We start from the raw sequence: 26,892 nt of genomic DNA, 5'->3' as shown, positions 1-26,892 counted from the left end.
CAGGGCGAGGGGGTTTATTGCTGAGGTATTCATGCAACAAAGGCGCTTCTCAAGTGACCTTTTTGCTCATAAAACTCCTTGATTCCTTTCCTCTTCTCCGCTACTCTTCCCACGACTCTTCCCCTCTCCCTGTAATCCCTAAATGACCTGATGGAGCGCTCATGGCCTCAACTTCGTTTCCTAATTAATTGGCCTAATTAAGAACGAAAACCCAATTAGCCCATGCCACCACTAACACGCTCCAGGCCTGCAGGTCCTCTCAGCTACAGCAACGACTGCTGAATAAGCAGTTTGGGTTTTTTTTGGGGGGGGGGGGGGTTGGCATCTTTGTTTTTGGATTCACCCTAAATATGTAATGTTGCATTCTTGTAGGGATTCAGATATTAAAGTCTGAGGTTGGTGAAAAGTCAAACGGTGCCATAGAAAGTTGAGTAGATGAGTCAGAAGTTCGGGTTTTGCAACAGTAGAGCTGAGGACACATGTGGACGTTTTCCCACCCCACCGGTTGACACAAACTTAAGTAAACAGCAACAAGTGAAAACTTGCTCCCATTCAGGTTTTCACAATTGCTTGTGCTTTAGTGCACCTGCAATAGCACCCTGAAGGATTCTCCTCAACCTCATTCTTCCCAATTTCCTTCTTTTGTACTCATACACTCATTCACACACCTCTCTGTTACCGCTGCATCTCTTCAGAGCGCAAATATCCCACAATCCCCTGCAGGTTTTAGGCGCAGCCCTAAGCTTACTTTTATTTTTCTTTCATTGTGCTGTGGTTCATTATTAGCATCCTCCTGAGGAGTTGTTATAATGACTTTCCAGCTTTCTAATTTTTCCATAGTGCGTCTTTAATAGTTCCAGGCTTATGTCTTTCAGTGGGGCGCTCCTCCCCTCCTCCAGTATTCTCTTTGACGGTCTCTTGAGTACTGCCCAGTCACTCTTTTTACACTGATCATTCATATCACTCCTGCTCCTTTGGGTAATTACATCTTTTGCGCCATGGATCTCGCCATTATTCCCCTTTACTTGTAAAGCTTCATCTCCTCCTTCCACTCAAAAAGACCTCCTTTCTCCCTTAGCATCACGCTCTCTCATGGGTCTCCATCGTCTCTTCTTTGCTCTTTTCATTTCCCCCACCCCTCATTTCTGTTCACCCCACTTGTCCTTGCGCTCACCTCGTATCACTCGCTGGAGGGTGACGTGAACATGTACTGTACACTCCTGTGGAGGAGGTGTTGTGAGGAGCTGATGCCCTCTCTGCTTTCAGCGGTTTCTTTGCCACTTTGTCACCTTAATCGCCCCTCTCTCCAGGGTTTATTTTATTTTGCCCTAACAGGACCAGAGGTGGGCCGATGTGAATATAATTTGACTTTTATCACAATATATGAGCCTGAATGAATCTGTGTACATTGCAGTAGTTTAATAAAGGGCATTTTTAAATTTGATTCCGCCCCCTTAATGTGTTCACAGTGAAGCAGCGTGCTGTAGCATAGCTCCCCCCGGAGGGCACTCGCTCCTTTGTTGTTACATTAGCATCTCATTACCCATTTCTTTTCAAACGCCCAATCTTACTCCTCTTCCTCTCTTGTGATCTTGTCGCCGATTCCTTCTCTCTTCACCTCCTTTTTGTTCACAATCCAGCTCTTTGTCTCTCACCGTCTGGCTCTCTCTTTCTTTTGTCGCTTTGTATTTACAGCAACAGCCCTTTTCCTCTTTCTCGGTCACGTCCCGCTGTCAGTTCATCGCTGCTTTAATCGCAGGGCTCGTCTACCGTCTCTTAACTTTGATTACTGTATCGCTCCCTCCTCTCTGTCACCGCTTTCCATGTTTTCTACCGTCTTCCCTCTGTCTCTCCCATAGTCATCGTTTTCTTCTTCTGCTAGATTAAAATTGGAGAGCTGGCCTTATCAGTTCCCATACAAAATGAGGGGGGATTTCACGCAGTTTCATTTTTACTTGCATAGGATAAAAACAGCACAATGGAAAGGAGATAAGTCGCCCTCTCTCTATATATCTCTCCCCGTATCGTTCGCTCTTCTTTTCACTCCATGCTGCTGTTGCTGCCATCGTGCTGTGAAGCCACACAGGGGACTGGTCCGCAGCCTGACAGAGGCAACGCTTCAAAGGGACCCTCTTTAAAAAATAATTTTGATACAACTGTTCCCTGACGTTCTTTGGACACTGCTGGATGGAAAGGAGGGCGGTGAGTTGGTGTGATCTAGGCCAGACTGGCCCGCTGTGAAAAACTGTACTGAAGATGACTTACAAAGTGACTACAAGTGGACTCTTTGAGTGGATCTCTCTGAGCGTACAACTGGCAGCCAGTGAGTGGTGGTGTGGCATCAGCTGTAACATTGGTAAGATGTGATTATAGTGGCTGTACTGTAGCTGCTAATTCATGGCACCCAGCCCTTTTCAGCATGTATCCTGGCTTTCCAGCTCTGCCGTTCAGTCTCGACTGCTCGCTCAGAGTAGCCATGCCTCCTCCTCTTCCTCCTCTCCGCTCCTTCCTCATGCCTCATTGGCTACGCACTCCCGTGGCACAGCGGGTTCTGCAAAGTAAACAGACATGCTGATCATCAGACAACATAATGTTTTAGGTCCGCGGCCAATGCTGTCTCTGATGATACTCTGAGGTCTCAGTTCACGTCTGCTTGCGTCTCTCATTTCCCAGGTTCCCTGCAGATGACCTAGTTTTTGCCTGCTCAGTAGTTTCTGCCTAGTCAATAATATTTACGTCATTACTTTTTTTTTGCGTCATGCAAAAATGTGATGCATGAGTTCCTGTTTCAGTTTACATACTACTAATTTGCAAGTTGTTTAATTCTCTCCGCCAACCATCCAATTCTCCCCCACCATTATTATTATTATTAGTTAATATTACTATTGTTCATCATCACTTTTTCTTCTATTTTATTGTGTAAAGCACTTTCAATCAAATGTGTTGTGTGTAAAGTGCTGTATATGTAATGTTGAGTTGAACATTTTGTCCTTTTGCTTTAGTTGTTACTAACAACTAAAATGAGTAGCAAATTTGCCAACTCAATGCTTCATCCACACACACACACACACACACACACACACACACACACACACAGACTTCTCACTTCGTAGGAAAGAACATTGCTATCGCAGTGTAGCATTAGAGCATGATGGAATTAGCAAGTTAGCTAGCTTGGTGATTCTGCCATGCTTTAATGCTACGCTAGTTACAGCAGTGCTGGTCTAACGGTCCCTCCGCCTCATTCCCCGCCTCTCCGGAGAAGGACAAGCTAACTAGCTAATTAGCTATCAATCCGTCTACAAAGCTGCGCTCACTCTCTCCCTGGAGAGCTGCGACATCACGTTGCGGCCCCAATGACATGTGCTGTCATCAGAACAAATAACAATAAACATCATTTTCATTAGTGCTACTCAAATGACCACGTTCAATGTCTGTTCAATGTCTGTTCTACTCCTATGCTGTTACTTGGTAATTACTTGGTTTAGGCTCTTAGTTAAAGGGGAAACCTGCAAATTTCACATGTTAAAGTCCGCTTACAGGTTTGTGGGAGTGCTTCCGTGTTCTGTATGTGAAAACAGTTGTGTAAAGTCTGTGCAAAGTAGAATTAGTGTAACTTGAGCATCTCCCTACTCCAGTTGATAAAGCACTGCCACTCAATGTAATCTAACAAGGCAATTACATTTCCTGCCTGAAATATTTAGCAAAATTAGTATATATATATATATATATATATATATATATATATATATATATATATATATATATATATATATATAATTTCTAGGAATGATTACCAAGCTTCTGTTGTGTTTCATCTGTCTTGTAGCTGATCACAGGCTTTTCAGTGCAACCTGAGGAAACACCTTGCTAGTTGAAAGTAAATACGCTACATGTTGCTGTGTATGAGCATGGACATCCTCTGGCATCTTTTGCTGTCTTTTGGGGGGGGGGGGGGGGGGGGGGGGTGTTTAGCTGTGAAGGCAGCACAGCATCGGTTTCTTTGATAATGAACAGCATCCTATATACATCAGATCCACAGTTCCCTACAACTGAGCATCTTCCTCTCTGCATGCACTCACTTCATCCTAATTCCCTGCTGGGTCTGATACTGCCTCAGAACATCTTCTACCTTCGAGCAACACATTTGCTGCATGTGTTTACTCTTTTCTAAAGATGTTTTGTTCCAAACAGCTTTACTTGTGGCAAGACCAAGACCCCCCCCCCCCCCACACACACCCAAACCGTATCTAAGCACCATATGCCAAATATGCTCCCTTCCATTCTAACTCCAGATTTGCCTTACAAATTCTTCTGTTAAATACATCTTGATGTAGAAGCAGCTCAACTTCTCATACAGCATCCCTTTATAGCCATTTCTTAATGTACAACTAATGATTGACAACCTCTTTATGGGCAATATATAAACCACATAAGAGATTCAGCAAAGAGAAACTAATTCATAACGTCCCTGAACACGTTACCTTAGACTAGTATATATCATTGATTAATTCTCTGGTGTTAGTTTTCATGCTCGTTATATGAAAATGCTCACACAAATTATTGTTATGTGTCCCCTCCCTTTTCAACACACACACACACACACACACACACACATACACACACACACACACACACACACACACACCTCCACAAAGGCACAGTAACAGCTCATTTTCACATTATTCTCTCCCCATAGTTTCCCCCTCATTATCTCTCAGACTCCATGAATAGCACCTGCCCGCCTGTCTGCTGCGCTGGGATTTCTCTGCACTCTGGGTGGATGTTTGAAACACTTGTTAGCTGGCTGCTTCCCACCTGTTATCACTTTAGGGAGGAAAGGAGGAAGGGAGGAGTGAGAGACCCTGTATACATCACAGTATAGACTCACATTATCCGCCGATGTTGAATAGAGTAGCCATCTATCTAGGCTGCAGCACCGTGGCCAAATTATTGTATCAGACAAAAGAGGTATAAGATCTTGGAGTAAGTCTCTAACATAAAATTGCTTATGTAAGATATAGTCTTGCCCCTTGTTTCTTTTTGAGCTACAATTATGGGATTCAGAAATGCAGACTGATTCTCGCTGCTGTCAGCCACATAAATTATAACAGAGGATTTCCAAAAATCAAGATTCGCCATTTACAAAATTGGCATCCTTTCTGGCTCAAGGGCAGATTACATCAAAGTCAAACTTGTCAATGAAATTATTTTGTTGCCTGTGCTTAAAGAAACACATTAAAATGACATCAATCCTCTTTAATTCTGGAAAAAAAATAGCAACGCAAATCAGATAATAGTTTATTGAAGAAAATTAATACAAGTTAATACTTGTTTATACATGTAAGCAGAGAGCTCTGCAGTGAAACGTTCCTTGCACTGCAGGGAACTTGTTTGTATTTTGTGAGCCTGAATCTGCTTTTATTCTTCCGTTTGTAAGATGCGGGGGTTTGTTTGCTTGAGGACTGGGGATTTTGTAGAATTATGTGATTGTTGCTGCAACAAAGAGAGGGAGAAGTGAAAGGGAGGAAGAAAGGGTGAAGGGAGCAAAGCAGAAACTGTAGATTATAGAAATTGAAGGGGAGTAGAACAGACATTGAACCATTTCACGTGGTCATGGGACTAGTATGAAAGAAAATGGCAATTGTTGTTAGTTCTCCTGGTGACTACAGACAATGGGGCCATACAGTTTTGTGCTGCATCTCAGGAGGTGGATGGATGGCTGGCAAGTTAACTTGGTAGCTTTTCCTTCTCCAAGGGAGTGGCCAAAAGCCCGCTGTGTGGCAAATCTTCATGTAGCATTAAAGCATGGTGGAATTAGCAAGCTAGCTAACTAGCCAGTTGCCCGCAAGTTACAAGCCCCCAGGAAGAGTGCTAGACTTTGATGCAATTTTAACATAGTGGCAAAACATTGAAATTTCAACTTCAAGGTCCGTCATGTGATGCCGTGGGAACCCAAAAAGACTTTTCCCCATAAATTTACATCGGGAAAGAGACGGATAACTTTGTTTGAGGTGAATCAACTTCCCAGTATGAACACTTGAATAGCCCTTGTTTAAATCATTAGGTTAGTTAAGGTTAAGGAAACGCTAGTGCGCTTGCTCTTTGGGCCCATGGATGCAGAAGATTGTTGGAAGATAGAAGAAAGCAATTTTGTACTCAGAAGTTGATAATTTTTTGCTTGAATGAATGAATGGGGGGCAGTCGCTTCCGATGCTGTCAGTTCCCTTTTCTACATCCATGGCTATTTATCTAGCTAGCTCATTCCACCATGCTTTAATGTTACACTAGTTACAGAAAATTAGCCATACAAAGTTGTCACTCATCTGGCGATAGCAATGTGCTTTCCGACGTTTTGGCAAGAGTGTGCTACGCTTCTGGCTCTCTATGCTCTGTAATGTTACTGCTCATTTTACTGCAAAACTTCACCTCAGTGAGTTCACAACATGCCTTAAATTGCCATAATCCGCTACAACAGTCGCAATGGCAACTGTAAACATAGAAATGGCCACCTCTGACCATCCTGCGACATTGATTTGAATAAGAATGTCCGTTCTGCTCCTATTCTATTTCTATGCTGTAGATACAGAGAGACAGTGTGTGAGATCAGATTTGACAGCAAGGACGATTTAGAGACATGAAGGGAAATGGATCAAGTAAAGGGGAGGGGAGACAGGCAGCGTGGTTTGAAAATGATTGAGGTAAGGATGTTTCTTGACAGATAACGGAAGGAGAAAAAGAGAGCTGATGAATTTAAGATAAAGATAAAATACACAAACAAAAGAGGTGGAAGGAGAGAGAGGGAGAAGGGGGGGGAGTGCACATGGGTGCCCTAAAGATGAATGCCTGCTTTGATCCTCTCCCTTTCCCTTGCTCCCTCTTTGTATTTTACCTTTCTCTCCACTTCAAGCTCTCATACATCCTCGTTTGCTCTCTTTCACCTCCTCTGCCCTTTTGTTTTCTCTCCTCTCTGGTGCCTTCCTCGGTTTTATTTCCCAGCGGCACGGCCGGCTCTACCCCGGCGTAATCTGTGATATACTAATGTCTCATTAACTGTTTTATCCGTCTGTTTATCTTCTTCCCCTTTCTCACTCCCAGTCCTCTCTTTATGGCTCCCCCCTCTGGCTCGTCCACTTTCTTCCATCAGTCGGCTCATCTATCTTGCACTTGTCTTGCTCAGTGTGTTGTAATACAATCTGGTGACACCAGGCGGCAGTCAAGCCCATTCATTTGCTTGTTATCCATGTTGATTCAATGATATGCAAGGTTTTTTATTTTGGTGGGGGGGGGGGTTGTTCCATCACTCTTTTATGTGCAGTGGTTTGTGTCTTTCTGACTGTGTGTGTTTGCTGCCTAAATAGCTTCGTAATCATCTGCTGAAAATCAGGGAGATGAAACCTCAGCTGCTGTAAAACATTCACGAGGCTCTAATCACGTGAGCGAGTGTGATTATGTGAGCTCATCAGGAAACCAAATCACAGGAAAAAGGAAAAGAGGTGTTGCAGCCTCGTCTCATGCTAATTTAGGGAGCAGTTTTTTTGTTTGTTTTTTGTGCTGATGACTGTGAGGGTTGTAACTCTGTGTCTAAAACCAACCTGACCCTAATGTGCTTATTTTCATATATGTTTTTTGATTTGTCAAATTATTTGAGGCTGATTAATGAGCGCAAGCAGATTCAGTAAAATAAAGTATAGAATAATGTAGTTTAATGAAAAGATATGTTATAGTTATGAGTTATGTTTGGTAACACATTATTTTCAGTCCTCCATTCATAAGCGGCATATCAAATGTATTGGTTTATAACAAACTATGTGTACCATATAAGTGTTTATTAAGGTGTTCTTCAACAACTATAACTCCTCCTGTGGGCTCATGACAGGTGTCATATAAAAAAAATGTGTCTTTATGACAAATACATTACATTAATAAACACTTATACATGACAGAAAATCTGTTTACAGCTACATTAAAGTGTGTTACACTTTTTATTTCATGTTTATACAGTGCTTATAAATGATGAAACTGGATAGTTTGTCAGTCTGGAAAAAGAAAAGCGGATTTATTCAGTGTCCCATCTCAACAGTATACTGTATACTATTGGTTGCATTTTATTTTCAACCGTCTTTTTTTACAGGGAACCATACCATACTTTGTTTAGTGAGATGAAGAAACAAATTTTGTAATTATGGATGAGTACGTCAGTTCATATCTGGCATTGTTTTAAACCAGTTTGAGTTTTGAATGATGTTTGTTCCAAGCAAAAGAAGCAGTTGGCTAGTTTTAAACTTTAATTCACTGTGATGCTCAAAGGCTACGGGCAGCTATCAGCAACTTTTAAGGTGAAATGTTTTCATGCATGCAAATCAATGCATGAGTTGACATTGTAAATCGATCAACACCCCTTAAATATATAACTGCGACCGTTGCATTTGTTCGCACGACACACGCTTTAGTGATGATCGGATCTTCAAGCACTTAAAAATAATGTATATGAATTTCAAAAGGATCATGGGAACTGCAGATATTATGTTTCATCACTTGGAGAGAAATAAAGGCGGATTCAGGGACTCAGGGACTGTGACTCATTCATACTTTTAGTCAGTTCTCATTCAAAAACACATCGGACATTTTGAGAGCGAAATGAAGCAGCATGTCTCCTGTTCACCCCGAGCAGCGTGACATTCGTCGTCTCCCAGCAGGGTGCTGTCATCTCATCACCGGCCTCCGTCCACACATTCTCACCTTCTGTAAACATGTTTGACTTTATCAGTTGACTTTCCTGCCATCTGGCCGCTCCACACGGGCCAAGGGTGGACATGCAACACTTATGTGCGAGCTCACAGTTTTGGCCCCAGGAGACATCAGCGATGCCCACGTCTATTTCCCTCCCCATTACACATTATTATTGTCACATTTTATTTTCCTCTTTTCTGGTTAAAGGGCTTATGAGGGCGATATAGTTTGTGTCACATCAGTGCCGTATTAGTTGCTTTGATTTTCTCTTGCTTTTGCTGCCTTTGAAGTGCAGAGGTATGAGCATTAAGTCTTAATTACACGGCCTGATGAGTGCGTTTAGTTTACTGGGTCAGCTAGAACGAGGTCATCGTCTTAAAGCTGCCTTCTGTTGTAAACTCTGGTGGCTAAATGTATGCTGACAGGTTTCAGCAGCTAAATTAAATTGGGTTTATTTGCACAACGGAGTAATCCCTCGCTTGTCGGTGAAACCACCTCAGATTTGAAATCTGAAAAAGTTGACAATACCAAATCTGTATGATTCATACGAAATCACCCATTTCTACATTTGCTGTGATATGAGCGATCTGGTTCTTGTCAAAGAAAACATAAGGATTTAAAATTAGTGTCTTGTTTTTCCCACTTGAGTTGAATGTTTTACACGGCTGTATATGTTAGCGTGGGAGTTTGTAATCCATGAGCCTTTGAAACCTCATTATACGTTTGCAGCGTTCTTTTGTTTAGATGTGAAAACCATACTTCTTTAGATCGTTTTTTTCAAACGTATGTGTGGACAGAAGCTGTTGCCTTTATATTGTCGGACTGGTGTACCGCTGATTTAAAAAGAAAAAGATAAGAGTGAGACAAAGAGGAGACGGACATGGTTGGTGTCTGATTCTCTGTGAGGTCTTAAGTAAGCAAGAGATGTGTCATTCCCACTTGTTTAGACCATCTATTTACTTACTACTTACATGTAAGTATTCAGAGTCAATGAATGTGTGGGTCTTTAGCTTGCCTTAACGTTGAGGATGGAGGTTGCCCACTTGACAACCCCCACCTGTCAAGCGTCTGATCACCTGTGGTCTCAGCACAGTACCACATCTCATCTGTTACACACGTACTGCATATACAAGGACATGAATAAATTAAACTTTTTTGATTCTGATTGGCTAACAGTGCTGTCAATCTTAGCCGTCGTGGGCTAAATCAATTATATTGGCTCTAACGCGTCGAAGGAGGTGTCAATGATCAAATTCGACCAATGGGGGGCTGAGATACAGCCATAGACAGAGGAGGAGGGCTGGAATCTGAAATAATTTGAATGAACTGAGACACTCAGAGAGGGCTTACAGAGGATTCTAGCCTTCAAATAAAGCCAAAACTGCTCTATTTGAATGTATTGAACACCATCAGTGATACATACAAGTGAAATATATAGATTAGTACATGAGAAAATTAAAATGGCAATGAAATTTTGGAGACCTTGCCTGAAATCTCTGTACTAAAACCTCTCTAATTTTGTTGTGCTTCACTTTATCAAAGTCAAAATTTGCAGAGAGACTGTTCACATATTGTGCTATGATCTGGGAGAGGTTTAAACCTGCAGCTACATCATTCTTAAGAAATAATTATCCTGAAAGTGCTTTTTGTTTTTTTGGCGAATCTGAAAACTTTCAATTTGTGCTGTGTGCCATCTTCATTTACTCTTAATCAGTGACATATATACTGATATTTACACATCTGAACAAATCTCACAAGTGTTCCCTTTATTATAACAGCAAAGGTATTAAAATAGACCTTGTAGTTGCAGAAATATACTCATTTGAGTATGGGTATGCAATTTTCGAGCAGAGGCCTAAAAATAGGGCTAGGGCTCAAGAGGTTCCAGAGCGTTGTAACATTTTACAACTGATTTATTTTCCAACATTTTAGAAGTTATGTTTTCCTACCAATAGGAGCATCAGATCAGTAAACAATCAGATGTGTTTTTCTAGAGGGCATGGACAAATTACGTATTTTGTCATTAATTTTAAATACTTGTCTCACTGTGGATGTAACTCTAATTCTGTTTTTATTAATTAACAATTCCATTCGTTGGGTCAATTTGTTACCATAGTGTCTTAAACCATGTCTGCAAGCCAGATATCCCAAATGATCACTGAGTTGGATTGAGCTGACAGTTCCCTTCGAGTAAATCTGAATTAAACCTGTCACAGTGGGTAATGCAGGTGAACAGAGGTTTGACCCAGATGCAGCAGGATGTGTGCAGCAATTTATTGTTAGTAGCTTAGAGGCAGAGAGTCGAAATAACAGGCAGCTAACAGGCAGACCGAAAACAGCAGTACAACTCTGATGAGCCGACGACGCAACAAAGGAAGTGGCTAACGAGGGAATGAGATACAGGTGAGGTGCTGGGTGGGGGAGGCTGGGCAGTGCTCATTAGTGAATCAGGTGGATATGTGGTTGTGCACAGTTGCAAAATGGCAATTGTTGGATTTGGAAGTGGAAATGTGTCTTGAGTGGAGGGACCGAGTGTGACCATTTTGTTTTGCATCAGAACATTAACATACCACTTTGAGATGATTCTCCTCCAAATACATGATTAAAAAAAAGCTGCTAAATAATTAAGTTTTGCTTACAATTTTCGAAAAGGGGCGGTAGTTGATGTGAGGTTTAACGTGTGAGTGATAATAAAGTAAAAGATAGACAGGGACATATGGACGAACAAGGGGAACGATTTTCTAAGTGGAGGTGACAGACTGAGGATAACGGCTTATCACAAGAAGGTGGAAAACCAGTTCTATGTGGTCCCTCAAAAATCCCCTATACAGTAGCTGGACTTTATAATGCCATTTATTATCATCAGTATCTGGGGGGGGCTTTCGGGGACAATAAAGCAGAAATTAAGTTGCACATAGCAATTAGTTTTTGTGTGAACTTCAAAAGGTGTCTACTTTCTCAGACTTACAAACACCTATATGGCTGCTATGTGACTGATGACCCTGGATAAACAGCCTGTGTGGAGATGAGTCATGTGACAGAATGATGTCGGCTTGTCGTGACCCTCCTGCAGCTTAAGCTTGTCAGTAGTTTAATGTTGCACATGCAGATGACGCTTTATAAATCATTTATTATGCAGATGAATATTCCAAGGTGACCTGTGCAGGATGTGCTAATTAGAAACCATCAACTTGAAGTTGCTTTGACCTTTATTCATATTTAGACAAACTGGCTGTGGCTGCAGAGTGCGCAGGTAGTTGGTTATTTGCTCATGTGGGAGGGAAGGAGGATGAAATGTCAAATAAAAACTTTAATGTGAAAAGTGTTCACACCAAATGCAAAGCAACTTTTTTTTCGCTTGACAAGGTTGCACGCAAAGTCAATGCAAAGACCAGAATAGACGCAAATCTGCGCCAGGCGTTGGGAATGACGCGATACAGATGTGCAAAATGTATGTCCATACCACCATCCATATTTCAGTTTTGCGATTCTCCTCCTGGCATCACTGAAGTCCTGACATTGTTGAATCAGAAATGGAAAAAACTATTGTAGCTGTCTGTGAACTCTTCATTACCTCATACTTGTACAGAGACCGGACAAAACTATGTGTATAAATGTATGTGTATGAACCATAGACTTTCAATGGCGTAAACCAGAGGTCTTCAACAAGGGGTCCGCGACCCCTACGGGGCCCGCGGAGGTACTGCAGGGGGTCCACGAAATTTTTGGTTGATTAGACTTTTTTTTCCACAAATTTAAATGTCTTTAAATACACATTAACATGAATCCAAAGAATTGATAAATGGAGGCAGAATATGTTATCTTTCCGTCAGAAATGCACACATTCACGCGGAGAGCGTCACCTCTCTGCTCTGACTGCAGCTAGGACTGCTGCACGAGGCTACAGCGCAAGCCTGTGAGTGCTTTAGGGCGGCCCACGGCCCGCTGCTCATTCACGACAGTAACTGTAGAACAGTACGTGCTTTCATGTCAGAGTCAAAACACCAGAAAAAGTCGCTAGTAGCTCTTGACAAAAAAAGTCGCCAAGAGGGTTCGGAAAGTCGCCAGATTTAGCGAGAAAGTCACCAAATTGGCAACACTGGCCTGGACCTGTTCCTTCAAGCCTCCTGCACACAAAGAGGAGGACCCGCCCCTATCGCTGCTGTGCCAATCACAAGGCCGCATGTTACATGCTGGCTCTGTCAGGTTCCCCGTGATTGACCGAGAGCCTATTCAGTACCCAGCTGACTAAGATCCCAGACACAAGGACGCACGCTGCAATATTATTTGAAAAGAAGATACCGTTGTAAAAAATTTTTTTTTTTATTAAAAAACAACATTTACGTCACCCACGAATCCTTATGCAATCATTTTTGCAAGATATTCATGGCTAAAACACTGCAGCTCCTATCCAAGTGCATGGACATTGTTATGAGGGAAAATGGATCGTTTTGTAACTCGACCAAAAATCTGTCCATTATTTTAATAGTTCAGCATTGTATGCAAGAAAACAGGTATGTTTATGCATGGCAGTGGCACTAATAGGCCATCACTCATTTTTGGCTTCCACATTTATGTTTAAAATAAAAATGACAATTTGAATAGCTTGTATGCATGATTATCATGCAATTGACAGACAATGTTGATATTGGCATTGGTATCAGTTGACAAGGTATGTTTATAAATGGCAGTGGCACGGCCACCCTACTCACTGTACCTTTAAAATAAAAACATGAAGATATAAACCTGTGTATTATTTGAATAGCTTAGTATTGAATGCACAATAACAAAGTATGTTTATACATGGCACTAGGCCCAGTTTAATGCAAACCACAATTTTAAACAATATATATAGTAGGGGGTCCCTACTCTCTATCAGTTTGGGGGTCCTTGGCCTGAAAATCGTTGAAGACCCCTGGTGTAAATAATGACGTTGCTGTCGTATTCATGCCTGGGTGACTTGATTTTGAGTGTTGATGGAGCAGCTACAATGTTAGCACTAATCGATCCAGACTTCATTCAGAAAACAAGCATTTTAAAAGTTGTTTGCTTGTCGTCTCCCGACCTGACAAATATGAATTCAGACTTTTTACAAATCTGCATCACTATGTCGTTATATCAGCATCCTTTTTGTCCATTTAATGCAATTAAATCACAGCAAAATCTGTCAGGTTCATACAGTTGTAGTAAACCAGCCGACGTGTGGTTTGCTAGATGCACTAAAGCTCTGTGAAATTAACCGAGCGCGTCCGTATGATGTTATGAACCAAGACACGACGGTGGTCCGACGTATCTGGGGCTTCCACAACAAGCACAAATCAGCAGTAGTAGTTATTGTAAACTCAAAAGATCCTGCAGTCAAATTGTCGTGAGTAATGTGAGGCAAAAATTTGCATCCCGTTTGATGTAAACTCACCATAAGCGTGTATTCAGGAGGGAGGCTGGGTTTCCTGTTTGTGTTAATGCAATAAGATTGATATACTGCAACTCTTGTATTTTTGTCCTACTGACTAAACTTACTGTGATAATCTTGTCCCAGAATGAATGCAAAGCATTTTCAACTTGTGTCTTCTCAGGTATTATTCCACACATGGTTGCTACACCTCTCTAACTAACAGTATCGTCAGTGAGCACAGTCGATTTTAATGCCTAAGCAGCGCAGAAGTAGAAGCAAAACGACACGCACGATCTCCCAGGGAGGCCGTTTCCGCAGTTGTCTTCAAATGTTTGTTTAAACTTTGATGGTTGTTCGCGGACCTCCCTCCCTCGCTCCCTCCCTCCCTCGCTCCCTCCCACCTCTCTACGCCTCCCTCCCTCGCTCCCTCCCTCAAGCCTTCTGTAGCTCGGTGAGAAAGAGAGGAATGGATGATGGAGAGAAATGTTCAACACAGCGTGCCTGTGTCAAGAGTTCCTCCGCAGACATGGGAATGCACCCACATGCCTGCAGACAAATCCGAACACACGCATGGAAACACACACACACACACACACACACACACACACACACACACCCACGCACCCAGACACACATGCAGATGGAAAAGAACATGGAAAAACATGGAGCTGCTTGATATTCTTGGACTATATTTATATACTTCAAGCTGGAGGTGTTTGTGTGGTTTGCCTGCATGTGTTGATACTGTATATACAGATTTGGCTTTTAGGGGCCTCAGGGCATGTGTGTTGTCAACGAACACATCGTCCCCCCCGATGCTCTCCTCGCTGTGGTCCCCTCCCTGTGGTGCAAAGACCGCAGTATGCCGCCTGCCACAAACAAGTCAAAGTCGATTAGGTTTGCACATTGCCACGGGTACGCACAGATCAATTATTTGATTTTATTTTTCACAAAGGGAGTCATCCATAGATTTTCAGTGACTGTAAAGGAAACAGGAAAAGGTACGATGCAGAGAAGCCGAGCTGACAGCGGGGCAGAGCGTGTGATGTAAAGGGGTTTGAATTAGGTCACCCTCTCCCTCCCATGTTCATTGTCACTCTTCAGTGTGTAATAATGCTGAAATGTGTTACGTGTAACAAGTTCCCCCTCCCCAGCCGCCCCCTTATAGCACTCTGGGGTACTCTGTCACTTTGCTGAAGAGGATAAACATGTTGGAGGAGGTTCTCTCAGTGGTTTCTCACTTGTTCAGACATCTGCCACTGTGAGACTTTTCCCGTTTGGTGCCGTAAAGCAGAAAGAGGACTCTACGTCAAGTCCGGCAAAGAATAATTTGCGAGCACAAACACGTGGCAACTAAAACAACCGTGGGTGTAAACGTTGATGTCGTCACATTAAAAGCTAATACTGAAAGCAATAGTTTGACATTTTGGGAAACATGTTCATCCGCTTTCCAGCTGTGCATTAGACGATCACCCAGCATGGTGACGCTTCCTGGAGTGTTGCCAGGCAACCAGAGTAACACACTATAAAACCACAACTTGTTTTTCTTTACATTTCAGATTGAACAAAGACGATGTGATGTGTTTTTTGAGTGAGCTTTAGTTGTGCTTGTGGGCAGATTTTTCGACCCTTGGCCAGAGTCAGGCTAGCTGTTTCCCCCTGCCTCCTGTCTTAATGCTAAGCTAGGCTAATGACCGTGGAACTGATCTTTTTCTCTTACTTTCGTGAAGAAAGTGAACTGTGTCAAGTGTAATTGCCGAAATGTCACTATTCCATTGAAGATGCAATGCGTAAGATCCGGACAGAATTTGAAGTTACAGTGCTGATGTTATGTCAGATACGTCTTATGTATTGTATTTGAGATTATAAAATAGAAGTTTTTTTTCGACCGTCTCTCAGAGTTTCATCAGTTTGGTTGAATTTTGTGTATACTTGTCCAACCTTTAGTTAGTAGTTGTCTTTCTTTTTTTTTTTTACTGATGACTGTAAGATTAGTAGAGGTGAAATGCTGCCTCATATTTCTTCAGAGCATCTTTGTACACCGTATTGAATTCATTTGAATGCAAATATTCACAATCCACCATCCCAAACGCACACTTTTTACTCCTATCCGCTGCATTAATAAAAATGTAACACCATCAAGAGCTGCAGGAACTGCTTGGTTCTCACTCGTTTCTCATGTTAAAAAGTCAATCTTCGCCCAAACTATTCAGATTCAGATTGTCAGACGTTTTTCACTGCAGATATTTTCACCTGTCATAGCCAGCACAGGTGGAACTGATCATTGAGATGGGCTGTGGTCGAATAGTCCTTTTTGCTTAGGATGGTTCCTAACTGAGTGAAATGACCCAGAAGTATCTAAGTGGCTGCCATGATAAGAGCTGTTTGAATTCTCTAAATGCTAAGGAAAGGTGCTTCAATGCTTCCTTTATTAGCTCCTTTAGCATAGGAAACACTGGATTTTCCCTTACGAAAGGAAAGTAGATAATTCAGCCCCACAATTCCTTGCAGAAGCAACATTTAAAGTGACGCACCATTCGGCCATGAAAACAAACGATATGCTTATATTACACAGGTTTAACAATTATAGTCATGCAGTCATAAAGTAATGGGATTTATGTTAATTCATATTTATTTACTTTGAACATGTGACAAATAAGTAAAAAATAAAAAAGAATAAAAAATAAAATGAACAGTAAATATAGCAAACTGTCAATGAACAAATTCTCGTTCTCAATAACGAGAAGAATCAGTAAAAAACAAAACAAGCTAGGCCTATGATAGATTATTAAACTGTTAAAAAGCTCAATATAACCAAACCGTTTAATCTACATTATTGCACAAAGGAAATACACATGAGTGACAGATTTCATGGGGACATGTTTTAGTTTCACTTCACTTTTTGTAGTCCTTCTTCGTTGTAGTTTCGCCTTGGCATATATCCGCTGTCACATCACAATTACGTAGCTTAGTGAAAGTGTAGTCGGATTCTCTCTTTTCCTAACTCCTCATGAACTCTGCTTCACATCTTTCCTTGACCCCATGACATTTTCCATTGAGGTCAAGGAAAAGTGGTAAGGAATAGACGTTAGAAGGTAATTTTGGGACTTTTCGACTGCAGCCTTGGTGTTTCCTCTCCAGCATTTATGTCACTAATTACACCTGTGATAGACAAGTCGGTTTATTCAGCCCACCTCCTTGCTTGAGGTGTGCTTTGACGTATGTTAATAATTATTGTTGTTATTCTGGTAATTTACAATGGTACTGTATTATTAACCTTAAAAATGCCATGCGTATTGTAACCCCTTGAAGTTAACAAAGCAATTTGTAAGCAACAGCTGCCAAACTGCTGATACTTTTCCTGCCTCATGGGCCTCAAACCAGCAGCTCAGCCTGCCAGCAGAGGCTCCTCGTGTTTTTGGTGCTGATACATTTGTCATTCACACACAATAGAAGTCCATTGAGCAAACAATCCAGGCCGCAGATTATGATGCAACTAATCAGCTATATATAAATATATCCTTTTTTTTTTACTTGTAGGTTTTCTTGGTTCAGGCCCATACCCGCAGGGCGAACAAATATTGCACAATCCCTCAGTTTTCAGTTCGAGAAGCTTAGTGTGCAGTTGTAGATTATTTTTTTTGTTTTCCCTGTAGGGAGTTGGGCAAAGGAGTTAGAGTGCTGTTTACTGGAGTATAAATGAATAATTAGTACTCGTGCATCTGTCTCATCTGTGCAGAATGGCGTGTTTTTTTTCATGTTTTCTATGTTTATCATCGCCTCTTACTCTCTGTTAGGAATTGCTAATACATTTTTATTATCAAATACTGTTTATAATAGTTATGGAGATTATATTTTATGCTGCATGACTTGTGCTTTGCGTAGAGCTGGTAACTTAAGTTATACAGATAGTCACACACACACACATAACGCTTTTCCCACGGTTGTTTCTCTCTCTTTCTCTCTTCCTCCCTCCTCTTGTCTTCTCCACCGCTCTGCTCTTTTTCACCCCATCTGTGTCCCACCCCCCTCCCACCTCTCTCCCGTCCTCGATCAGCTCTTCCTGTTTTCCTCCATACAGCGTTATTTTCTTTGATCGGTCTCCATTTGTTTCTTTACCCTCCCACTCTACACGCTGACACCGCTGAAGGGATCGCTCTCTCTCTCTCTCTCTCGCTCTCTCTCTCTCTCTCTCTCTCTCTCTCGTCTCTCTGTCAGTGCTCTCTCTTTCCCCCTCTCTATCCGTCTTTCTCCTTATTTGTCTCCCTCTGACTCTATCTCTCCCTCCCTCCCTCTCTCTCTCTCTCTCATCCTCATCCCTCACTATCTCTCCATGCACACTTGATTCATTTTACACATTACCGAAGCATCCATCATTTGGCTCTGTGAAGGAAAAATCTCTCCCTTTTTCTTCCTTTTTTTTCATTTTTTTTTCTTTCTATAAATCTGTGACAACATTTTTTCCACTTCTCTCTTTTCCCCGGCTGTCTTTTTCTTCTCCCACCTCTTCTCCTGCGGATCCAATCCTAAAGCTGGAACCAATATGTTTTATTTCCAGCTGGTCATCATGGCAGGGACCGTTCTGTTGGCGTACTACTTTGAGTACACGGACACGTTCCCCGTGCACATCCAGGGCTTCTTCTGTTTCGACAAAGCCTACTCTAAGCCGTACCCGGGACCGGAGGACAACAGCAAGGCGCCGCCCGTCCTCGTCTACTCCCTAGTCACCGCCATCCCAACTGTGACGGTGAGTCTGTGTTCAACTTGTAAAATGAAAAGTGCTTCCACAGGTGCTCCTCATGCGCACACACACCACAGACATGACGATACCCTACATGCACACACACACACACACACAAACCTAACACATACTCACACACACACACACACACACACACACATAGTTCCTCCTCATCTACACGTGGTGTTGTGGATTGAAAGAGGACAGAGCTGTGTAGGTGTGCATCCTCGTGGTCTCGCTGCTCCGTTTGTGTGTGGATGCGTTCTCTGTCATAACCATGGCAACGGGCACTAAATTTGTCCTCCACAGAGCAGTCTGCGATAGCTACAGTGTGCAGAGAGTCTGTCCTTATTTCAAGACTGCACGCTACTAAAGCAGAATGGCTTCATGAACAAGAAGGGGCGCGTTATTTTCTTTCGCAAGACCATCTTCATCCGAGGCTTAAAAAATGCATATTGAAGCACCTTTTTAATAATTAAAACGTCTATACAGACTTGCGTCTTGTAGGTCACGAGTTCTTGGCAACACACAGCGAATCAAAGATGAATATTCAGCATCTTTATTTTTGCCATTCATTTCCACTAAACCAGTTTAAAATGAATATATCGAGGCTCCGTGGCGCTATTAGTGTAGATGCTGAATTCCATTAGAGCAGCCATACCATTGTCAGCACAGTGGGGTATTATTAATAATGAAGCATAGGTTCACATCCTCATCAAAGCTCCGTCTCCGTGACTGTCTATCTTGTCCCCCAGGGTTTCTCTCTTTGATGTCCTGCAATGCTAAGTGGCATTAGGACGTGGCAGCCTTTGAGCCACATATTTGGGCAGCACAAACACACATACAAACACACGTACAAGTACAAGCATTGACAGGCAGTCCTGGGTCATTTCTGTATTTTTTAATTGCATTTCATTTCTGTATAAATGTGACTCAGATCTCCTCTTTCTGTCACCCCAATATCTTTTCTCAGTTGTGAAAACATAGTTTTCTCTCTACATTGATTATTGTATCTGACACAATTTCACACACAGTCACATTATCACATTTGGCAGATGCACTGGCGGACTTTGTATGTGTTTATCTGTGTGTATGCGTGTTTGCTCGGAGCCTAACTCTGGACTGGATGGGGGCTGCAGGCACCGGTGCTCGCAGGCTCTGCAGAGTGGGAGCGGAGTGGCGTGATTTTGCCTGGAGTGTGAAGCGGCTTTATTGAAAATCAGAGCATCTGTGTTCTCTCTCGCTCCAAGATACCGCTCCATCCCACGGGCCTCTGTTCAGATACAATAAAAAAAAGCAGATATTTATCTCTCTTTATTTTGATTCAGGCTTTCACAGAAATTGGACGAGCTCTTTGACTGACGTACACTGATTTTGTATCCGTGTGACAGCTCAAAACTGCACAGGCTTCTCTTACTTTTGCTCCAGACCCTCTCTCTTTTTGCTGCCGTCTCTTTGTAGAATGATGGGGAGGCATACAACTCAGGATAACTCGGTTTCTCAGTGGCAAACACAAGCACTTTAAGTGAACTTAAGGTTACATTGACACTGCGAAAATAGAGGGCTGCAAGAATGACTCCTTAAACCCAGATATGAGTTAATATTTTTGCACTTCCTGTTACCTCTTCTCAAAGACAATGGGTTTTTTGAATAGGTTTTTGGTTTGATGGGTTAAATAAGGTCAGTGGTTAACACAAACTTAGGAGATTGTAAAGTTTTGTTCTGCAACATAAAATAAGTCCTTCTTGTGAACTTTTGATTGTGTCTGAAAAAAGGCGGTGGCTAAATGAAACAGCCTCGTAATGTATACTCACGCTCATGCGACCTCGGTGTAGTTCCTTTATAGCCTTACTATCTGTTGCATTCTCGCTTCTAAAATCATAAAAGTTGTGTTCATTTGTGAAGATAATCTTGCTGAACCCTAAATGCTTGTCTGCCACAGAGATTATTTTAATCATCTAAAATTCAATGGAAAAATCCTATTGGATTTTTGTTGAGGGAACCAGTGCGATGCTGGCTTCACCACTCTATTGCCCCTCGTAGCTCGTTTTGCAGCTGCTGCTTACAGCTTTATCCATAAAAACTTTTTAGTCACTAAGAAACAAACACATAGGGTCCAGGTTGAAAAGCGATGTTCCAGACATTTAGTGTTACTGCTTCCATACGGTGGGAATCAAAGAGGCTGAGATATCCTGACATTTATTCCTTGGTTAAGGTCAAGTCCAAAAAAGTATTTTTTTGTGTGCTTGGACACATACTGTATCTCTGGTAGATTTTCTAAATTTTGTTAGAGTTATATGACCACCTGTTACCACATGACCGAAGTCCAACTCTGTCGTCCTCTGAAGAAGGCCGTGGGATACGGTCAAAAGCTCTAGAAATAGCTCAATAACTTTGTCACCTGACTTCCTTAGCGGCAGTCCTGGACGTCCTGACTCACGATAACGTGGGTTTTATACTAATTACAGTGCCTTACTTTCGTAGGTATAAGTACAAACAGTGAATGAGAACAGCCTGAAAATAAATAAGGAACAACAGCTTCTGACTCTCATAGACAACTGAAACATGAAAATTTGGGTTGTACCATAATTGGGTTTGGGCCTCAAACTGCCACAGGTTAGAACAGAATCCACCGCGTCTCTTGAGCCTGATCAAAAGTCTCGAAACTGTTTAAAAGCAGCAGCGATCTCTCAGGGCTTTCATGCCAAACTGAACCTGTGAGATTTGGCACACAACAGAGTCGACCACCATTTGATCATTGATGTGGTCACCGAATTAGAATTGTGTGTGTATGTGTGTGTGTGTGTGTGTGTGTGTGTGTGTGTGTGTGTGTGTGTGTGTGTGTGCAGCAGAGAAAGAGACAACGAGAGAGGAAGTGAGAGGATGAGGGAAATAGAAGCACTTGTGTGGTACTTGGCAAATATGCTGTAAGTTGCAGTGGATCAGTGAAGGTAAGTGCGTGGGTGGATGACGGCGCACATCTTCTCCTCCTCTGCCACTGAAAGCGGATTCTGCGTGTGCAGGTGGGAGTTGGTGTGTGTTGTTGTGTGTGTGTGTGTAAGACTAGTGCCGGGATCTGACTACTAGTCAGAGTGGCTACAGGCGATCTATATGACTCTCAACTCCAGCACACACAGCCGATATACAATACATGCAGCAGACACAGCACAGGTGATTTCAGCACTCATGCCAATTATCTTGCCAAGCTAGCTGAAAGAGCACGGTAGAGTGCTATTTGAACCGTTTGCTAATTATTAGTGCGTGTGTGTATGTGAGGGTGTGTGTTATGTAATGGAGACTGTGTGTGTGTGTGTGTGTGTGTGTATGTGCTCTGATTGCACACCACAAACCCACCCATCAGTCGATACAGTTAAGCTGCAACCAATCACAGGATCAAATGGTAATTGTAGAATTAAGATGCATGTAACACAATGTGAGCCCTCACACACACACACACACACACACACACACACACACTTGTAAGCTCAAGCAAGGGGATGTGATTTCTCCACCTCTTTTTTTTCTTGTTGGTCAGGCGCATAATGCGAAATACTTTTTGCCCCCGGAGAGAGCCCCGTTGTCATGCTGCTAAATATAAGCCTCTCAATAGTGCGGTAAGGGAAAGCGAGCGTGCTCTTTGAGAGGAGAGACACAGCGAGTTCAAAATGCAGCGCACGATGGGAGGAAGGGGTAGAATGAGGAGCGCGACAATCAGAGGTACCAGAGAGAAAACGAGAGAAAACAAAACCATCTAGAATTACCGCAACCGGTCAAGTTGCAGTTTACGTCCAAAATGTTCTCTTAGACATTTGTTTGAAATTGTCATTATTAGCATCAGAATTCTTGAGTTATTTGCAAAAATGTGTTTTGTGAAGTTACAGTGGCCTTTGACCACATCAGTTCAACCTTTGACATTTGATGTTGAGTGAAAGTGTACATTTGAGTCAAATTTGAAGTATTAAAGTATAAATTAAGGTATTGCATTCACGAGAATGGACCGGACGGACGGACGGACAGACTCACAACCTGAAAACATAATTCCTCCGGCCGCGGTTGTGTCCGGCACGACCCCATAAGAAAATAAGACAGCTGAAGGAGGAAGAGTGAAGGATAGGAATTGGGGAACAAGAGAGTCTTTCTGACGCCGTTCAGTGTTTGTTTTCTGTGGTTTCTTAAAACTTGGGAAGAGTCTTTGTGCGTGATGCATCCCCATGTGACAGAAAGACGGGGATTGTTGCAAACCATGCAGGCAGACCATATCATCCAGTCATGCCAGAGTTTATTAAGTGAGAGCGCTTGATGCACCATCCTGCATTGTGCTGTTGTTGCCGTCATATCTTCAAAAACAGATGCTGGATCAAGTCAAAGCCACATTGTGTGTGTGTGTGTGTTTGTGTGTGTGTGTGTGTGTGTGTGTGTGTGTGTGTGTGTGTGTGTAGACATCTTAATAGTCTGTGCATCAGTTGAGGAGATAAAGAGGGAGAATAGTCAGAGTAGAAGAGGAAGACTGGCAGAAGTAAAGCAGATTTAAGTGAATGCAGGATGCTAAAGGAGGCATCTCTCTTTTCTTTCCAGAGGTCAAAGGTCGGAGTGAGATAGAGGTAAGCAGGGCTCTGTTTTTAGAAATGCTTATTTTGCTGTTTGGTGGTTTATCTTTTCCCCTGCAGACACCAGGATGGACATTTGGAGATAAAGCTAGAGCTATTATAACGGAGTTAGCCAGCAGGAAATAGTTTGGCTATCTATGACATAAACAGCAAAGCTTTGGACCAACAATCCTGCTGGTAGAAATCCACTGAGAAGAAGAGGCACAGATAACCAGGTTCTCCACTAACAGCAGCGTCAATAGACCAACTGCATCTCAAATCTATTGCTCTTTCAGTACCTTCACTGTTGCTTTTGCTTTTTGTACTTAACCTGTGTAACTCACATTTCAGTACAACTCGTTCTCGGGTTTGCCGAAAAGCCTTTTTTTGTGGGAAGAAAAATACATTCTTTACAGAATAACACATAAAATCCCAAATGATTGACTCAAACAGCTGACTCATTGAGGAGAATTAATTCGTGCAACCTCACGATATAGACGATGCTGGAAGCTTGCAGTGGTACGTTTCATTTGTGGCAAAAGGGGATACAAAGAGGGGAACCTTCTCATTCAGTAGAGCGGAATTATGCAGAATTAAATTGAGTGACACAGCTGATATGATTACGGACTATCAAAAGAGATCAAAGATCAACAGTCTTTGCTGTAGGTCAAAGGTGTGAATTCAGGTCCGCCTCCTTCTCCCCCTCTGCTGTTTGTATTGCAATAGCTATTGTAAATGTGTTAAGACAAAACCACCTCCTCTCCAACCGCAAGGCTGCTCTTCCAGCGGCAGCAAAATCCCCAAATCCAATCTTCTTGATTGGATCTCAGATAAAATATGGAAGTTTCAAATCTAGACCGTAGTCAGCGACACTCTCCCCCTTTTTCCCGTCATAAACACTTGGAGGAGGAACTGGTTTTCTACTCCCTGCTTAGGTGTTTGTGGTCGACACATCTGATTGGTGGTTGTAGGTGCTACAGCACACTTGCCTTGCATTAAAATACTCCCATCATGCTCCCTGTGACTGCTCCATTGTTATGCTAATGCTGAGCAAATTATGCTGTTCATAAAACCCAGGTTTTTCCCGTTTCGCATTTTTCGCCTTTTCTCTGTTCTATATTTACCTTCTATTGTTACCGCAATCACAGTTGTCATCTTTGACAAGCAACCCAAAAGAAATGTGCTCACAAAAAACGCACACTATCGTGCATAGACGCACAATTACACACTCCCACGCATGCACTGAAAAGTAATGCCGAAGCGAGCATCTTCGTGGATTTCTGAAGAGGAGAACTCGGGCGGTTCATTCGTGCAATCATGCTTTTCTTCTGACATTTTCCAGTTGATTGCAACTGTCATCGGACTTGTGTTTTATCACACAAGCTGGGGGAAGTGTACACACACACGAGCACAGACTCCTTTACACCTAAATCAGTCCAATGCCCATATGCAAATGGACAGAAGTTTGCATACTGTTAAGCCTGGGGACAATGCTTCATGAATAATGGAGTCACATATGACAGACGGAGGAGGATTGGGAAGCGCCATCGAGCGGGAGAAAAAAATTGGCACTCTGAAACTCTTCCAATCGTATTGCGAGGAGATCAGCTCCCTTGATGAATCTTCAGGGAGTGTAGGAGAGAGGAAGAACGCAAATGTTCGCCAAAAGTGATTTTTGGCACTGATGTGAGATGTGCTGTTAAAAGTCAATCAGTGTAGATACCATTATGGCAATCTCCGAGCCATCGGCTGTCAGTCTGACCGTGATTTAGCCTCTTAGGGCAGCGGAAAATATTTCAGGGCTTGCGGTGTAGTCAGCATATATCCGGATAGGCTAAGACTTCCGCTCGCGGGCGGCGGTCATTGTTTACGGTCAGTTGAGCAACTTGAGACACAAGTCGGAGTTGAGAGATAACGCCCAAGACCGAATTGTTTCACAAGTTTACTCTCAGTGAACAGTTAATAGTGAAAATAAAATGAAAAGCCAAATGTTCATCAGACGGTTTTATGATGGGTTTCCAGATTGCATTTTACCAATTTCTGCCCCTTTTGCTTTCAGCACGGACTACTATCAGGGGCGACTGTGGCTCAGTGGTATATGTATGAATGGATATAGATGAATAGTTTGAGTCCGGATGGGCAGGTGGCACCTTGCATGGTAGCCCCTGCCATCAGTGTATGAATGAGTGTGAACTAGTGAATGATGACATGTAGTGTTGAAGCGCTTTGAGTGGTCGGAATATTAGAAAAGCGCTATACAAGTACACGTCCATTTACCATTTACTACAAACGGAAAACAGAACGCTTCTGATACCAAAATCTTGTCGTGTTCCCATTCCGCATGTGCAAATATCTGTTTATAGAGACTATTGACACTGTGTTTCAGCACATTTCTTGTACTCTGCAGCAGTTTTCTCTTGTGTATTTTGAAGAATCAAAAACCAGATATTATATTATGTACCGAGTTGACATGGCAAATTGCAGCACATGACATCATACTTTGCAATTCATGTCTCTTTGCTTTATTTGTGATAAATACTTTGAAAGGATGTTGCCTTTGGGTACAACTTTTTTTCTAGGAAATACACAAAATATTAGCAGAAAAGGCATTGCATTGTGGGTGGGTGTTATACAAAAGAATACCAAAAGTCAAAGTAAGAAAAGTGCATCTCTGAAAGTTGTGAATAAAAACGTCACCTTTAATTTAAGGATTTGATTTTTTTGGTGCGTTTTCCTTCCGGCTTTTGCCCAGCATGTCGAGTAATACACCTGCGTGTGCCGCTTGTAATAAATACAAACTGCCAGTAAATAATAAGCATCTGGGCCGTGAAAATGTTTTAGAAAAATGTTAAAAGTGTCATAATTATACCAAGCAAAGGTTGAATTCAAACAAAATCGACATTATCCAAAGTGCAGCAGAGGAGTCTGTGATGGCACTCAAAACAAAGACAAAAGGGCAACAGAGGACTGCTGGCCATGGGCACTGAGAAAAAGTGTCTGGGACTGTACACTTTAGGAGCTGATTAGGGTAATGAGGGGCAGATCTGAACTGAAAGTGGGTCGAGATTAGGTGAGTGGGGAACAAGCAGGAAGAGCTTTCACATTTTTCTCTCCGTGGTCTTGATTTTCACTGTAGTATATAAGTCCTGTACCTCTATGGAAACAGCACAACCATGGCTAGAAGCAGAGAAAATCCCAAAATATCTTTTGTGCGATATAACCCAGTCGCCATGCCATAAGTCATAAAAAAAGAAGAAAAGGCAAGTTGAATATCTTTGATAATTTATTTTACAAAAATCGGAAAACAATGGAATCTATACATGCAACATTTCTAAGAGTTACTAATGTTGAAAAAATGACTTACACTCACTACTTACGGTCTCTCCTGTTCTCTCCTCAATGCTCTGTGTTCAGCAGCCTGCAGTTCGGTTGAAGTT

General features: G+C 42.2%; 1 protein-coding gene across 3 annotated transcripts in view; it reads left to right on the top strand.

Annotated features, from left to right (window-relative positions):
- The window catches only part of plppr2b (phospholipid phosphatase related 2b), a 46,187-nt gene that overhangs the window by 5,225 nt on the left and 14,070 nt on the right, over positions 1-26,892 (top strand). For 2 of the 3 annotated variants that reach the window (XM_068727476.1, XM_068727477.1), the window contains exon 3: positions 18,687-18,875. In XM_068727476.1, coding sequence (XP_068583577.1) covers positions 18,687-18,875 — 189 coding nt within the window. Of the gene's footprint in view, positions 1-18,238; positions 18,876-26,892 lie in introns of those variants that run through there. The other variant, XM_068727478.1, reaches the window with a different exon arrangement.

The sequence above is a fragment of the Cebidichthys violaceus genome, unplaced genomic scaffold, assembly GCF_023349555.1.
Source record: "Cebidichthys violaceus isolate CVI_PGR_0920_01 unplaced genomic scaffold, fCebVio1.0.p SCAF_4, whole genome shotgun sequence".
Lineage (NCBI taxonomy): Eukaryota > Metazoa > Chordata > Actinopteri > Perciformes > Stichaeidae > Cebidichthys > Cebidichthys violaceus.
Note: the sequence above shows the minus strand (reverse complement) of the source record. Positions and strands in the feature narration are given on the sequence as shown.